This window comes from Mytilus galloprovincialis, chromosome 1 (assembly GCF_965363235.1).
Source record: "Mytilus galloprovincialis chromosome 1, xbMytGall1.hap1.1, whole genome shotgun sequence".
NCBI lineage: Eukaryota > Metazoa > Mollusca > Bivalvia > Mytilida > Mytilidae > Mytilus > Mytilus galloprovincialis.
In genome coordinates this window covers 21,645,891-21,664,159 of record NC_134838.1, presented here as the reverse complement: position 1 = coordinate 21,664,159, position 18,269 = coordinate 21,645,891, and the positions used below count along the sequence as shown (strand labels likewise).

The following is an 18,269-nucleotide window of genomic DNA, read 5'->3' as shown; positions in this document are numbered from 1 at the left end:
AACATGTACAAACTCATATTGGGACTTGTTTCAAACCAGTAGCTTAACTGCATTTTGATTAGCAGAAAATATTGAGATTTGAACATTTGTTGACTTTTGTTGTTTAAAATTATATTCACCGTGTCGAAATTTCTACGTGTGTGAAGTACTGTTCTATCAGACCAGTAGCTCAACTGCACTTTAAATACTAGAATTAATCCATCGTAATGAAAGATTTTTCTTGCACAAGCAAATTTCAGGTTTGTGTTCATTTGAAATAATACTTTTACGCAAAAAATCAGTGAGCTAACCAATGTTAGCATCATAATTAATTTTTAATTGCCAAACAAAAAAAGGGTGAGGCAGGTTTTTTTTTTTTATCAGTATAGTTAATTTAGAATACCTTGTTTGCTTTGCGAAAAAAACCAAAGAAACATGTTCCTACCATATACACACGTAAACAAATCATCAGAAATTCGATTTTTTTTTGCTGAAATATTTTAAGTACTGCAAAACGTCTGTAACTAAATTCTAAATATTATTTAGTGAAAATTACTTGCATGTTTTGTAAATATTTCGATTTCAAATAAATGACGATGCAATAGATACCATTTGTAAGTATAATATGGGGAATATGTTTGTTTAATTTTGCTAACAAGGTGAACGGTCAAGTAGATATCCTCCTTCATAGCAGTAATCATATGAAACTGCTCAATTGCAACGGTACGCTGATGCAGAACATGTCTCATTACTTTTTCAAAAAAGGTGACATTGCAACCCAAACAACAATTCTATTTACTGTGGATTCATTTTTATTCTTTGGATACCATTTTCCATTGATTTCATAGGTACGGTTAAACCACGAAATTAAATGCTCAACGAATGATGAATTTTCTATAGGTTTGTATGCAGACTTCAGCAAAACTACGAATATGCAAAATTTCCTGAATCCACAAAAATTAGTACAAATGAAAATAACTGAATTCACAGAATGTTGTTACAGCTTCCAATATTGGATTCAATAAGCAGACATTCGTTTTATACACGTGAATACTAAAGAGCGAATTTTTAAATCACGAAAACTCGTTATGTATGAAATTGACCGGTTCATTGCACTTTTCGAAAATAAAGAAGAAAAAAAATTCATCGAGATAGTCTTGTTTGCTGTTAAAGAAGGAAATACTTCATTGATATTTCATCAGGTCAAATCTTTTGTTACAATGAGACGTCTAAAATTTAATCCTGGTATCTAAGAATTTATTATTAGTAAAGAGTAATTTTTATGAGAAATGTTAATAAAATTCTACTGTTAGTCTGCTCTCCACACAGTATAGCTGCGGAACCGGTGATGGTCCGCAAATTGTAAAAAAAATACCATCAGAACATAAGAGCTATATGGTACCTCAGCGACACACTAATTAAACTTAGCAGTGATCTTATCGCGGAATTCGTACTGGACATCGACAAAAAAATATTGGCATGGAAAGGTATATGTTTTTTTTTTAATGAAACTACTTTAAAGGCATTTTTCAATAATCTAAATTTCGAATAAATATTTATCAAATGCCTAGAGTTGTCGAGCTTTGAGGGTAACAAATAACAATTGTATTTTCTCTTCAAAGTTTTTTTCACAAATGAAATTGACAAATGGCAATACATTTCCATCAATACTGTATTCATATTTGAATTTTTGTCCTAACTTTCGAATAGAATCATTGCATCGGAAATTCTGTTATTGTGTGCCCATCCTAAATAAATTAGGGCGGCGGTATAACACAATGTTACAATTTCGTAAATAGAAGAAAATAAATCAACTGAAGGCAATAAACAAAACTGAAAATTAGAAAAGCCATGTGATTGATTTGGATCAATTATTGACCTACAGATGAAATTGATAATAATAAAATACCTGAATGGACTCTCCTGTAGCGGGAGACTGTACTTTGCCTGCTTCGTTGACCATGTCAAGAGAAAAATTGGCTACGTCTTCTGCATGTGAATTTGTTCTGGTTGGTACACCACTTACAACCATATATGCATCTCCTATCGTTTCGACCTTTAAATATAATTGCATTGTCAGTAATTGACTTGGTTGAAGACGAAACCAGGTGTCAATGATATTAATTTTAATAAGACTTAACAATGATATAGAGAGTTTCAATCTATAGTGTGTCCTTATTTACTATTAATAATCGAGAATGAGAAAGTATTGACCAGCTGCAGAGACCAAATGACGAATCAATTATATGACGTGCTTCTTTCGCTTTGTGAATAAACCCATGCTCTAAATCCAATAAAATTTGTTTGCACATGCGTATATCGACTACTGCAGAATGATAAATTTTATAAACTTGGCATGTATTTAATATATTTTATTTACTTAAAACACTTCCAAACTCTTAAATGGTGCACATGTTGTAACTAATTCATTTATCATGATTGTAATGTGTTGACTTTGACATATTTGACCTAGATACGACAACCGTTCATGGTGGCTGTTCAAAACTCCTCCTTCTGAAAAATCACACTGCCAGTCGTTTGCTTTATTTACAAACAAAAACGGGAGGTTCATGGAAGAGCCTACACAAACGATCTACACCAATACACTTCGGACATAGAAATTACCTTAATTGGCCTAATCAGAATCGAAATAATTGATGCAAGCTATACTTTATTGTAGTTTTATTATATTCGTGTTATTTAGCCCTCACTATCGGTCGTTCAAAAATGATCACGAATATAATGCCTACCCATGTTAAAACTACAATAAAGTATAGCTTGCATCAATTATTTCTTAAACAACTACTGTAAATACAGAAATTATTGCATGCATTTATTATTTTGATTTTGTCTTTATAGACTAAAAAGCAATTTTAACGTTTGCAACATGAGAAAATTCTGTTAACAAGTTTCAAAATTCTAGTTAAAATTATTGTAATTATAACCCTGTCGCATTTTTCGCAATAAATCTTAACTTACAGATCACCCGTTTTGCCTTTAAATAAGTCAATTACTTTAATGTTTTTTTATACAGTAATCGAAATAAGATTTTAATGTGGTTCTGCATATTGACTTTATTTTTAACTTTTACTGTAAAAGAAGTATGTTTCGCTTTTAGTCGTGTGTAGTCAAAAAAAAAATTGAGTTATAAAGAATCTAGCAAATTAGACAACAATTGCATCATATTTGTAACTAAAGATAAAAAGTTACGAAAACAGCCAAGTAATCAGTACAAAACCTTTTGTTAAGTGCCGCCTTCACATCCCTGGAAACATCTTTGTTCTTTTGCATCTTTTAATACCCCACGTATTACTTTTAACTAGAGGCAGCCTGTGTCGCTCACCTTGGTTTATGTGAATATTAAACAAAGGATGCAGATGGATTCATGACAAAATTGTGTTTTGGTGATGATGATGTGTTTGTACATCTAACTTTACTAAACAGTCTTGCTGCTTACAATTATCTCTACCTATAATGAATTTGGCCCAGTAGTTTCAGTGGAAAATGTTAATAAAAATTTACAAATTTTATGAAAATTGTTAAAAATTGACCATAAAGGACAATTACTCCTTAGGGGTTAATTGACCGTTTCGGTCATGTTGACTTATTTGTAAATTTTACTTTGCTGAACATTATTGCTGTTTATAGTTTATCTCTATCTATAATAATATTCAAAATAATAACCAAAAACAGCAAAATTTCCTTAAAATTACCGATTCAGGGGCAGCAATCCAACAATAGGTTGTCCGATTCATCTGAAAATTTAAGGGTTGATAGATCTTGACCTGATAAACAATTATCCCCCTGTCAAATTTGCTCTAAATGCTTTGGTTTTTGGGTTATAAGCCAAAAACTGCATTTTACCCCTATGTTCTATTTTTAGCCATAGCGGCCATCTTGGTTTGATGGCCAAGTCATTGGACACATTTTTTAAACCAGATACCCTAAAAATGATTGTGGCCAAGTTTGGATTAATTTGGCCCAGTAGTTTCAGAGGAGAAGATTTTTGTAAAAGATAACTCAGATTTACGAAAAATGGTTAAAAATTGACTATAAAGGGTAATAACTCCTAAAGGGGTCAACTGACCATTTCGGTCACGTTGACTTATTTGTAAATCTTACTTGCTGAACATTATTGCTGTTTACAGTTTATCTGTATCTTTAATAATATTCCAGATAATAACCAAAAACAGCAAAATTTCCTTAAAATTTCCAATTCAGGGGCAGCAACCCAACAACAGGTTTTCCGATTCATCTGAAAATTTCAAGGCAGATAGATCTTGACCTGATAAACAATTTTTATCCCATGTCAGATTTGCCCTAAATGCTTTGGTTTTTGAGTCATAGGCCAAAAACTGCATTTTACCCATATGTTCTATTTTTAGCCATGGCGGCCATCTTGGTTGGTTGTCCGGGTCACCGGACACATTTTGTAAACTAAATACATCAATGATGATTGTGGCCAAGTTTGGTGTAATTTGGCCCAGTAGTTTCAGAGGAGAATATTTTTGCAAAAGTTAACGACGACGGACGCAAAGTGATGTGAAAAGCTCACTTGGCCCTTTGGGCCAGGTGAGCTAAAAAGGACTTTTAATTCTGACATACTGTGGATTCAGTATAATTCGTGGGATTTTAATTTTCGTGGATTTTTTTGTTACAGATAAACCACGAATTTACAATTTCAGCAAAAAATGCATTTTACCATAGGCTTTTCCTCAATCCATCAAAACTGATAACAACGAAAATAAATGAATCAATAGAACTGTGCCTTACCTTATAAACATTATGTACAGTTGTTAGGTTATCAAACCTCTGATACAAATTGTTGAGAAGATTAACAATGTCCATCGGTGTACACGCTGAGGCTATATTGGTGAAAGTCACGATGTCACTAAACAAGATAGTTACGTTTTCAAATTTTTCTGAAAATAAATGTGTTATATAATCATTTGCCCTTACAGTACATAAAATGTTTAATTTGTTTCGGTGTTCATTCATGGTACTGTACTACTGAGTCGAAACCACTGCTGGTGGATTGCGACACCATGATATTACTTCGTTATATTTTCAGATAAAACATACATAAAATTAGTTTAACTAAAATATAAGCTATCAAATAAACGGACGTTCCTTTACTATTTTGGTTATCTTAATAGCCTCGTTGTCTCATTGGCAATCTACTCATTTGAATATTTCTTTATTTCTTTATTTTATTTTGCCAATAATATTGTGAACAAGTTTTTGATTACACTAAGTACAATCTAATCATCTAATAAGTTATAAATCAGACACATGGGTTTGATATCAAACAGTTGTGCATTATATACTTCTTGTGTTTAAAGGATCTAAATAACATGTTGTTTGTGTATTGTTTCTTTATTTAATTGATTATCAAAGGTACCAGAATTATAACCGTTTTGTTATTCTTCATTGTAATTAAAATCTTTGAATCATTGGGTTTCACTAGTAGAGCAGGAACTGCTGATCCTTCCAGAACACATAAGTGCATCCTTTGGTATGTGTAGGACATTCACTTTGCTGTGAATCGTGTTTTGAATTTTTGTTCACTATAGTCGGTTTTTTGCCATAATGTTGTGTGTTTTTATTCGACTTATGTTTTTATATTCCACTTTTGAATCCCTTTTCTTTTCATTCAAACCCCATTATCAAATGTGTTTGTCTTGCTTATGTCTAAGCATAATATTGACAAGAGTTCAAAAACTGCTGCAGCTGTTTGCAAGTTTACCTGTTCAACTTTAGAAGTTTGGTGCACAAACAAGACTTAAGTTTACATTTTTCTTTTTCTTCATTCATCGTTCCAAAAAATACTTGTGTTGTTGGGTTTTGTTTTTATCACTCTTATAACAGAGTATAGGATGTTAAGTGCGTTGAAAAGCAATTAATTATTATACCTGCGTCTACAGTTCTACCAGCTAATAACTCGGTAGCAACTTTGGTTGGCAACATTTCATGTAATAACTCATCAGTCTTGTTTTTTTCAATTTCCAGAGCTTTTGACATTTTTGTTAAATCTGCAGTTGTCTCGTCGAGCTTTTTTCTTTAATCAAAAAACGAAATATATAGCTAAGAAAGTATAATGTTAACTCAAAAGAAAACTCATTGACACATTAGCCAAACATTTGAGAAAATCCTTAGTTAGTGTAAAACCTATCTGTCGTACACATATATTTATGGCCGCAATTCATTTGTTTTATAAAACTCAATTTAGTTTAATTTTCTATTAATATATCATTATGCTTCTACCTATTGGAGACAATACCTAGTGTATTTTATTAATTATTTGTGATGAGTACAAATTATTGAGCACATATAGCTGAAACGGTATCAGTCTTTGATGATAATACTTACAAAAAGGTATAATACACAATAAGACCATTTATGTTTTAAAAATGAAAATATTATGCTTTTTATGCATTATTATTTGGTTTATACATCTGACTCTAGTAGGGTTCATTTTATGCTTATATAAAATCTAATTACGCTATTTCCATCTCAGCCATTCGTTGTTGGTTAAGCAGAATCAGTTCTCGTGTGACGTCATACAATGGTATATCAGATATGTACAGGTCCATTGCCTTTAGTTCCTGGAGACTTGATATACACGGTGAGCTGATAAATATCATGTGGCTTATATCTGGCATCCATCGCATCTGACCTAAAAGCATGAAAGCAATATGTATGATACTTTTATTAATTAATGTAAATGCCGTATTTATGTTACTGTAAGCTACTTTACGCAATATGGAATTATAAATATATTAATTCATTTTTCTTGTCATCGAATTACATATTATTGTGGTTTGTCAAGCAAATACACAATATATACTTTTCAAGATATTTGTATACATGCTCAAATATTAACAAACTACCTGTAATACTACAAGTTCATACACAATCAATTATTTACAATTTGATTAGATTGAGTTGGAAACTGGAAACTTTCGTATTAACGCATATTATATGGGTTGTTTTCATATACAAAGTGTTTATAATGTATATTCTGTTGTCTTACGACAAATTTATTTGACGTATAAAAAACTTTCTGACGTCAGACACACAAATCAATGAATGTGTTTGTAGACAGATGTTTTTGTGTTCTGTTCCTTTTAACATTGTTATACGATGATGACTGATGTACCCATATTTTGACTATTTTATTCATTGTGTCTGTTTAGTTTACGCATCAATGTAAATATAACGGAATTTGATGAAACTGTCATCAACGTGAGAGGGTTAGCGCTATAAAACCAGGTTTAATCCACCATTTTCTACATTTGAAAATACCTGTAACAAGTCAGGAATATGACAGTTCTTGTCCATTCGTTTTTGATGCGTTTTGTTATTTGATTTTACCATGTGATGATGGACTTTCCGAATTGATTTTCCTCTAAGATCAGTATTTTTGTGATCTTACTTTTTGTAAATAAATATTATAAATCATTATGATTATACATTTATGTTGCTTACAAATATTGTAATTTAAATCAAATGTATATAGCAGTATTGTTCTTATTGCAATAAACGTCTTACATTTTTTTAAACTTATTATCTAAATAGAAAGAATTGGAGAACTGCTATTTCTACCGAAACGACATATTTTTTTGTTCTTCCTTGTGGTATGCTTTCAATTTTTATTGATCGTTACCTTTGAGAACAAGACTATGGCCGTTTCTTTTCTTGACAGACGTCATCAAGAAGGCGCTATTGATGAATGCCATCAAATTAGTTAGGGTGAAGTCGACCCTTGGATAAGTTAGATCAAATAACGATGTTAAGCTGGATCCTCTCTCCATCTTTGTTTTCAGGAGGATTTGTATCATCGAACCACATTGCTTAATAACAAAGTTTTCGTCAAAAATAAGATGGTATGGAAATATGTTACAAAAATGTTTAGCTTGAATTATTGTTTGCTTAGGGAACGTTGGTCTGATGCAGACAAGTTCTTTGTTGTTTTCGATGGTGCTGCTATCTTCTTTGTTGTTTACAGTAGTGTTGCCATCATTCTTTGACAGTTTGACTGTAAAAATGACATGGTCGTCGAGAATTCCATTCTCTATATCCTGCTCTTCTCTACTGTCAACAGTTATTGTTGCTTTCTGATTGTACAAGACACTAGCTATTTGTGGGATTACTCCTAATAAAACAAAATAGTAACACTATTATATACAACATGGCTTAGTGTATAGCATTACCTCCAATCTTTTTATATCCTTCCTCGGTTAATTAAACAGCAGTAAACCCAATATGTCAAAATGAGTAAACTTTTAATTACTCTTTTAAAGGTTGTTGTATTCTTAAATTCCTATGTCTGAATTATGTTAACCGATTGCAGATAATTATTCTGTAATTGCTTATTACTTCGGAAGTGGACTAAAGGTTAATCATTTGATTCCATTTTGGTTGTATAACATATTTCGAAAAAAAGTCTTTCATATACTTGACTATTTGTTTTGTCCTTTTTTCTTTGATTATTATTATTTGATATAGAATTGCGCAGAGCATTTAGCTCTCGCTCATTTTAACATATTTCTAGTAGCATTTTACATTACACTCGGTCTAGTTTCTATTATTTTAAATACCTCGGACATAACACTTATATCTTGCCTTTCATAATAATCTCCCATTTTGACAATTGATAATATAAAGTGAACTTTTCTCAGAAAATCATTGGCCGTTTTCGATATAAACCTTAAACGCTATAAACAATAGCATGATGACCATTCATTTCCTATGACACAAATGCACTAACTTAGGTAACTCACCTAGCACAATGTAATACAGTCCTGATCGCTTCGAATAATAATGTAATGTCAATGTTCCATCATTGTTTGTTTCACATCTAATGAAAGAGAGGAAAATTATCATTGTTCATAGATGGAAAATGATATAAATATTTCTCAGTTTTCTGTCTTTTTACTATAGTAAAATTACTTGGGTTAAAACTATCAATTAATAATGTTTATAAACATGGTCGCCTAAAACGGACTGTTTAAAAAGTATTGTATTCGCCATGATTTGTTATCAAATCGATTTCCACATATTGTTTTTCCAAATAAAGCATAAAATAATTTTTGTTATCATTAATATCATCTTTTTAAAGGAATCCACTTTCGTAATAGATTTCAGACGCAGTAAGTTGCATGCAGAAAAGCGGTGAATGTCACATTAGCCCTATCGTCACAGATACATAAATTACTGCATAGCTAAAGATGCGGCAGTCAACATTGTAAAAATAAGAAGATGTGGTATGAATGCAAATTGAGATAACTCTTTACCAGATACCAACGCACGTTGAAGTTAGCAACTATGAGTAACTGTAAAGCCTTCGACAACGAGGAAACCCCGTACCGCAAAACAAAAGATAACAGGCCTGAAAAAAACTAATTTAAAGCGATTCAAACAAAATCAAAATAACAGCCTTCAATAATGTACAAAACAATAAACGAAATTCTTGTTGATTTTTTTCAATCCAGACATTGCATCGGTATTGACACGGTTAGGTCCTTCTATTTTTTAATGTTTTTGGCACACAAATATTTTACATAATGTCATCGCTATTTGTCTGCCTTACTTATAATGTCAGATGTACGTGACGGATATTATAAAAACACAGGGCATTGGCACTAACGTCAGTATTGTAATTTGGTTTTTTTAAGATATTGAAATGTCGGCTTCATTTTAGTGATATTAAAAAAAAAGTATTACTGGATTTTAAATTTACATAACGATGTCCGATTTAGATTGAATGATTGATTTGTCGATGTTTGCTTTACGTCGCATAAGCGTAAAACAATATTTCATGGAGAGAATTCATTTTTGAAACTAAACAGATATTTACATATAATTTGATTTATTTTGGATTTGTTTGCTGCATTTAATGACAAACAGAGCTATCATTGGTGATTGCCATACGGTAATATACAGTTGCTTACCACAACGTCATCTTGACACTATTGAATATAGTCTCTTTGGTAATCACACCACATCTCCTTTGGTGTATATGGAGAGAGGAAGAGATATTATACATATATAACTGTTTTGACTGACCTAAATGAAGGATAGTTAAGCTTGGTGTATGTTCTTGATAAATGAGCATGTAAAGCATCAAGGTTTTGAACAAACGATGTAAAATCTCCACCTAGAGTTCGTAACATTTCCTCGTAACCATTGTCCATACAAAATTTGAGCCAGGTTTGCCCAAACACTTCCAGCACAGTTTCGAGTGGTAAACCTAAACAGTAAATACAGTTTAGTCAATACATTAAATGTGGAAGTTGACTCCATCTATAATTTAAAAAAATCAATTACAATAACACAAACAATCATCAAAATCATAGGGAATCATTCTGCTATAGAAATCATATTTCCCGAAAAAAATGTTATATTTTTAATTTTGTTCCATTTGCTGTCAAAATGAAAAACTATGCTAAAAACCTTCAAAATCAAAATGGAGCTTTTGAAAATGATTAACAATGGCAAGTAAACAATCAGATTGTCTTACGAACCGGATCCCCTTTTTATTATACTCTCACTATCAATCAACAATAAGATAATTTGCTCTCAATCAAAATAGGATTGTGGTATTCCAACGTACTTCACACGGGATACGTACGTATAGCCTGTCGCCTTCTAGAGGTAGATCATGCAACATTTAAGCAATTGCATCTTTCAAAATTCTTGAAGAAAAATCGATATTTTGTTTATCAATATGCATATACTAACCGCTAACTTTACATGCTGCAGTGATAAGCTGGAATGTCTTTTCATCATCATACGATTTGAACATCAAGAAATCTTTTGTTTCATCAAAGTTTGCCTCTATCCTGTTTATACATATTAAACTATACTTCTAAATAATACCCTATTGTTTCTTGAAACATCATATACACTTTTAATCACTTGCGTGTTACTGATTAACAAAACAAAAGAGGCGTTATATTGCACTTGTATCAACTAGAAATTCGAACGAAGCCGAAATTATATATTTTTTTAAATTGTTATGTTGTAATGAATATGATTGTATGTAAATGTACAATTAAATATTCTAGTCAAAAAGCATCTGCATTCATTTTATTTTTAGGTATTCAGTTACACACTTTTTTTCTTTTTTATAAATTGATTGTGTATATCTGAATAATTGTACATGTGTTCTCTTGTTATTCAAGTTAATAATTTCATTGTATTTGTTTTTGTCATATAATGGAAATGACCGCTTTGTTTGATACACTAAAACATAGGATTGTTTAACTGTCCCTGTTGTTAAGTGTTATGCCATGTTGGAAAATAATTTCTAAGAACCCATATACTATTTTTTTTTAATAGGGATATTATTACCAAAGATGATGGCATTGACAGTATTATTTCATTTTGGATTTGTATGTAAAACTTAAGACCAAGAGGTTGAACAGTAAATAAATAACACACAGGGTGATAGAGCAGATTGTTACTTAGAGAAAACATTATCAACCGCACCTAAGCCAGCTTAAAGGTTGACAATGATTTCTCGAGGGGAACCAATCTGCTCTATCACCCACTCAGTTATGTGTTATTTGATTTATCATATTGAATTACCTACCTTATTGACTTGTACAGATAAATTTTATTTAAAGGTATCTTCTATGACGTCACGTTCATAACAACGTTACGAGTATTAGAAAATTTAGAAGAAAAGAAGCAAGATGTTTTCTTTTTTTTCATTTCACAGTTAAATAATGAAATCTGATCCAAAACGTAGAATATGGATTCTGTTTAAGAACTTGTTGTAAATTCAATTCATTGACCTTCAAATTACCGATTTTTGATTGGTCTGGACGAGAGGGTAACATCCCAAAAAAGAGTGTCTATAACATAATTCCAACTTACATAACTTTGTTCCACGCATCCTGTCCAAACTTTGAAAGCACCAATTCCTTAACACATTTATGAATTTTGCCATACTATAAAAATAAACGTCTATATAGTAACAGTTAAGGACATAATATAAAATAAGTATTGTCATATTATATAAAAATCGCCCAAACAATATAGTATAAGTGGCTTATATCACTTAATAGAGAGGGTTTTATGGCTTAGCGTTACGAACATCTTTAATCCCGCCACATTATGTACGTGCATGACCCAAGTGAAGGGTCTGCAACTAAGACCCCGTTCACACTTGGACATTTTTATCGATTTAAATTAGACCGGTTCACTTTAGATCGATTTAAGGGGCCAATGTGAACGCTTTGAATCGATCTTCAATCGGTCTAAACTAAAACACGAAAAGATGTAGTTTAGTTTGAATCGATCAAAAGTAAACCGATCTTACTTTAAATGTGAACGCAGAGATCGGTTTAAACTAGTACGATTGAATCAAAAATAACGTATGCGCATGTACAGCGCCACAACTATCTCAGAGGTTCATTGTTTAAAAAAATGTTACTGTGAACGGGGTCTTATGAAATAAAGGTTCAAAGATCTTCTAATTCAAATCAATGACCCCTGAATTAACATAAAGACAATAGTACACAATACGTTCTCATTCATAACACATAATCATATGAATGGAGATAACATTAAAAGTCAAATAAAGTGGATGAGATTATCAGAGAATATCTTAATGTCCTGTAACAAGTCAGGAATATGGCTATGTATTTGGTTTTGATGTTATATTTGTTATTCTCATAGGATTTTGTCTTATGCTTAGTCCGTTTCTGTGTGTGTTAAAATTTCATGTTGTGTTGTTGTTCTCCTCTTATATTTAATGTGTTTCCCTTAGTTTTAGTTTATTATCCCGATTTTTTTTTGTCCATGGATTTATGAGTTTCGAACAGCGGTATACTACTGTTGCCTTTATATGTCATATACTACTGTTGCCTTTATATTTCATACATAAAATCATGTAAAATATCGCAATATAAAACTTGTTATTATAATAAATTTCATTTTTTTTTTCATAAATTAGTTTATATCTTTGCGAAGTTCATATCTTTTCCGGAGTGCCAACACAAATAATTAAACATTTTATCATAAAGTTTGCTAACCCCTTACAGATGTCTGCCTTGTCACTTAATTATCCATAAAAAAGCCAGTTGAAGGAATAAATAATTCAAGTCACTAGAATGTAAAAGAGACCATGGGCAAATGCACTTGGACATGTAAGCAAGTCATAAACTCATCTTGAATAGCGACAAATGTATTTTTTCTATAACTTTAATGTAAAAGTCAAAAATGGATGATACTTAACTTTTTATGCATCTCTTTATTTCAATTTAAAGATTGGTTGTCTTTTGTTGCTATATAACATTTTGTTTCTGTTTTATTGTTTTGTTCTTAAATCAGGCCGTTAGTTTACTCGTTTGAACCGTGTCATATTTGTTATTTCGGAACTTTTATAGCAAGTTGGTATGTGGTGTATTTGTTTTGCACATTGTTGAAGACCGTACATTGACATATATTTGTCAATGTGTGTCTGTTGTCTCATTGACAATCATACCAATCTCTTTATTCTTTTTTAAACAAAACGTGTTTATAATTAATAGTTTTACTAGTAGTCACAGTATCTGGATGATTCGTACCAACCAATTCGTCCCAAGTTGCTTGGTTAGTTCGTTCCAATTTTTTCAAGAACAGTATTAAATAATATTTACTATTAAAATAACCTAATTACTTTATTTTTTAATACTGTACATATATTAAATTGATATGAAATGTATAAAAATGCTTATTTAAAGATATTTATGTGGTTTATTAATTTTAAAATATCTATATGGTTTATTAATCGGAGAAGATATATTGGGAATGATATATTGACGACTATTTTAATTATTTATGTTCGTATTTCATGACAATTTAAATTTAATAGATAAATATAAATTAGTGTTATTTTCAAGGAAATCGTTATCATTATAAATGCTAATTGTATCCAAATAACATAGTTCATCATTTTTCTAAAATATAGGAGGCATTTCAAGTATGTATATTTGAATAAAACGAAGAGTCAAAATTGAAAACAGAGAAAACAATTTGACACAAATGAAAAAAATATTGAAAAATTATAGTTTAGATAAGTATGACGGTGTTGTATCTATCATTACATGGGCTATAGCATTTAATGAATATTGAAAACGTGGGTTTTTTTTTCTTATTCTATAAAATACGTTCAGAAGACATTACTCTATAGATATTGTACTAAGCTTGTTGTATTTGAAACAAATACAAAACTGTGTCAAGTTGAACTGTTACAATTTTAATCCATATTATTTAACAAGATAAGTTTAGCATAATGGAATATTATTATTTGCATTGTCTGGGATGCCATGGAAATCTGTTTTCTTAAACTATAAGAATATTTTTTATTTGTGTGTGATATTGATTGAGATAGAGTATTTCTTGTTAATTCTAAGCGATGCTTAAGTTTAAATATGATTTCATTGTAAACATTTTTTTCCCACGTCTCAAAGTTTCAAAATTTCCAATGATTAAATATAGGATCTTAAACAGTATGGGAAAATATCTGAATATTTATGTAAAGAGTAATGTATTCAAACTCGCTTCGAACTAGAAGAACATTAGAACACGATCTCATTGCGTGCAACTTTTGTATTCAGTGTCTTTTGCAAAAAAAATTGCAAAAATACTGAACTCCGAGGAAAATTCAAAACGGAAAGTCCCCAATCAAAATGCAAAATCAAATGATAAAACACACCAAACGAATGGACAGCAACTGTCATATTACTGACTTGGTACAGACATTTTCAAATGTAGAAAATGGGGCATTGAACCTGGTTTGATAGCGCTTAATCTCTCACTTGTATGACAGTTGCATCAAATTTCATTATATATACAACGATGCGTGAACATAAACATACATAATAGGTAAAATTGTCAAAATAGGGGTACTCTAGTCATCACTGTGTCACAATCTCAATTAGAACAGAAACAAACAAATATTTATTAAAGAAGCACAAAAAACAACACAAATTTAACAACCACATTCATTGCTTACTTTTAAATCAACCCATAAAGGATTAAAATATTTGAAGTCCTGTGACTGAACGGCAAGGTTCACATCAACTTAAGTGTAAGAGTCGCATGTTTGACTTCAGAATTTAAACGTCACCCAGGAAGAAATATAAGATATTTTTGTCGTTCAAAGTATTTTCAAAATTATAGTTTCACATCAGGAATGGTGGTATACAGTTTAATCTCTAACATCCTGCAATACTTTCTTCTAAATGAAAGTCAATGCCGAGGCACAAACTATCCGGGGGTTATCCTTTAAGATAAGACGAATCACACATTGACCAGCAATTGTATCGACACATTCTGACTAACAATAAACATGTATTGGGGTTAAACAATTTTGAAATCTAAATATGTTGTCATATTAACCATTTTTCTTTCACATCCCTTCATAACTATGATATCATTCAATTCTTTTTACAATCTAAAAATTTTCGATCTATCTATATACAGAACTAAACGCGCTTTTGAAGAAGAAAGTCGCATTTTATAAAAACCATCTAGAAAGGTTAAAAATGCATAAACATATTTTTTGTAGATATCTCTTTTAAACATTTTTAGTTATATATCCAATTTTAAGTACTTAGAAATTAAAAAATGGGAATATGTTATCCCCGGGAACAAAAATAAAGTGGTTTTTTAACAAATGGTCCGTTCTGATACACCTAAACATATAAGTAATTATGGATGTGGTGTGATTAAAAATGTCATGCTCCAACTTACGTAATTCTCGAGCCTAATTCAGTTATAGTTTTTTATTATAATTTTTATATATATATATATGTTACAGTGAATTTGTATAATTATAGGTTTCATAACGAGTGAGAATTAGATATCGATTGATATCAACTCGAGTTATTTAATTTCAATAATAATAAACGAGCCTATGGCGAGTTTATTATTATTGAAATCAAATAACGAGAGTTGATATCAAGCGATATATAATTCTCACAAGTTGTTAAACCTATTTCTCTTATGGCAAAAAGTTGTATGTGCGTGGCCTATTTGTTGCGAGTTGTGTTGCTACGGCCGTTTTTCTTTGCAACGCGTACTGATCTTTCTCTTATGGTTGGGGCCTGTTATCTAATTTGTAACAAGTGTATTGACACGTTATTTCTACAATAATTAACAAATAACTCACTTGTTGCGCCTTAAAATCTTCTTTTTATCAAATTTTATTACATTCTGAAGCGGCACAGAAGCCAGAAAATGCCCGGTGTTTATGTATGACACCGGAAGCATACCTATAACGCCAGGTAGTGTAGGGACCAAAGAAGATAACATCTTTTCGCGGAATTTTCTTTAATGAAGATTTTACACTGAAATTGTGAACTTGTTTTGCATTAGAATAGAGATAACTGTATTGTATTTGAAGCTTTGCGGACGTCCATCGGTAGTTTTACTGTCGCATACAGAGGGAAATTGAAATTGCGGGAAGTTGTGCCAGTTATAATGCCCTTTGCTCCGTTACATAACCGTACACAGGTTCCTTTCTTTATTTCTTCGTCCATGATAAGATTTATATTAGATAAATGCAGACGATAGAGCAGACGAAAATCACGAAAACCGGAAGTAAACAATCAGTTGTCAACAAAAAAAGTAGTCCCGTCATGACCTTTTCCAGTGAATAATGACCTGATCAACGGCCAATGAAAATATTGGAAATTTACGAGATAAGCCAATCAAATTAATGTATTTTTGATATCACTTTTTCATATCACACTCCGTACGGTGTGATACGAAAAATATCTATTCACGTGGGAGTTAGATAACAGGCCCCAACCATAAGAGAATCAGGGATTATGTAGAATCCCTAAAATTTTCAGGGATTATGTATAATCACTGGGTAGTTTAGGGATTATATATAATCACTAAAACTTTTAGGGATTATGTATAATCACTAGAAAAAACGTCAGGAATTATACAGAATAACTGAAATGATACTAAAATATATAACATATTGAAATATCTTAAAAGTTTACCTTAATATATCATAATAATAACCTTAATATTGTAAAACGTTAGGCTTAATTTTTTTATATGAAAGACACAAAAATATTGAAATGTTATACACAAAATAATTAAATGATAAGCACAATATAATTAAATGATAAGCAAAATATACATAAAATAATTGATGTTTTGTTATTAATACTGACTTTATCAGTAATAATATCAAGCGAGTCCTTTTTGATATTGACTGTATTAGTATTAATAATACCAAGCGAGCCCACACGGGCGGGTTGATGAAGTTAGTATGAAAATATTAAATTGCATAATGATTATTCTTTTTATCGTATTGTTTTAGTAATTGTTTTTAGGTTGAGAATATGAAATTAAATGAAACTGTCATTAAAACTATTTTTATGCGTACAGTCGTTTTGATAAATGTTAATGTTATGTATATTATTTTAGTATTAAACATTTTATTTACAAACTAAATTTGGATGGCATCGACTATTACACATTTGCCCTGATTTTCTACTGGCATATCTATCAAATTCACATCTTTTTTTACCACAATATCAAAATTTAAAAAAAAAAACCTTGTCCTCCACATCAAATCAGATTGTACGGCACGTCTCAGAGAAATAGAGTTTTCAGCACAAACATCTGAAGGTACAAATTGTACCAATGAAGGGAAATCATCAACCTCAAACTGATTTCTTGTATCAAAGATCCGAGTAGGATTCCATGCTATATAGCAAGGCGATATCCTTCTTCATTCTTTTCGTGAGTATTGACCATTAGTTTTTTGGGATCTCCCTTACCAGGAACCAATGATTTGTATAGTAAGACTATACAAATCCTTGCTGGAACCACTAGTGTAATTGGTTTGAGATATCATCTTTGAAGCTTTTAATTATTGATAATCCCTGAAATCATATTAGGGAATTTGTAGAATAATCATATAAATTATCAGTGATTATATAAAATCACTGGTCATTTTCAGGGAATCTATATAATCACTAATGATTTTAGTGTTTTTTAATAATCCCTGAAAAATCAGGGATTCTACATTATCCCTGATTATACAAATTCACTGTAACATATATATATATATATATACTAGTACATATTGCTCTTATAAATGGCATTTTATCTATTCGTATCAATATAATATTGATATTTTTAATACAAAATCAAGAAAATATGAAACACTAAATTAAGTAAAAGTTACTTTACCATTTTCTAAATGTTGATTGAGTTTCCTATATCTCCTGAGTGATAGTAATTTACGATCTAATGGTCATGTTCATCTCTTT

The 18,269-nt window shown here is 30.9% G+C and overlaps 2 protein-coding genes across 2 annotated transcripts in view; one reads left to right on the top strand and one right to left on the bottom strand.

Annotated features, from left to right (window-relative positions):
- Nucleotides 1-18,269, top strand: part of LOC143069181 (jouberin-like) — a 377,039-nt gene that overhangs the window by 86,540 nt on the left and 272,230 nt on the right. The gene's annotated exons all lie outside the window — the stretch shown is intronic.
- LOC143069020 (guanylate cyclase soluble subunit beta-2-like) overlaps nt 1-18,269 on the bottom strand; it is a 21,852-nt gene extending 3,583 nt beyond the window's left edge. The window contains exons 1-10 of the mRNA XM_076243452.1: nt 18,190-18,269; nt 11,863-11,936; nt 10,723-10,823; nt 10,048-10,231; nt 8,763-8,839; nt 7,646-8,134; nt 6,481-6,655; nt 5,892-6,037; nt 4,753-4,901; nt 1,889-2,035 (exon numbers count right to left, since the gene is read on the bottom strand). Of these exons, the coding sequence (XP_076099567.1) occupies nt 1,889-2,035; nt 4,753-4,901; nt 5,892-6,037; nt 6,481-6,655; nt 7,646-8,134; nt 8,763-8,839; nt 10,048-10,231; nt 10,723-10,823; nt 11,863-11,936; nt 18,190-18,192 (1,545 nt within the window). The 5' untranslated portion in view covers nt 18,193-18,269. The remainder of the gene's footprint in view (nt 1-1,888; nt 2,036-4,752; nt 4,902-5,891; nt 6,038-6,480; nt 6,656-7,645; nt 8,135-8,762; nt 8,840-10,047; nt 10,232-10,722; nt 10,824-11,862; nt 11,937-18,189) is intronic.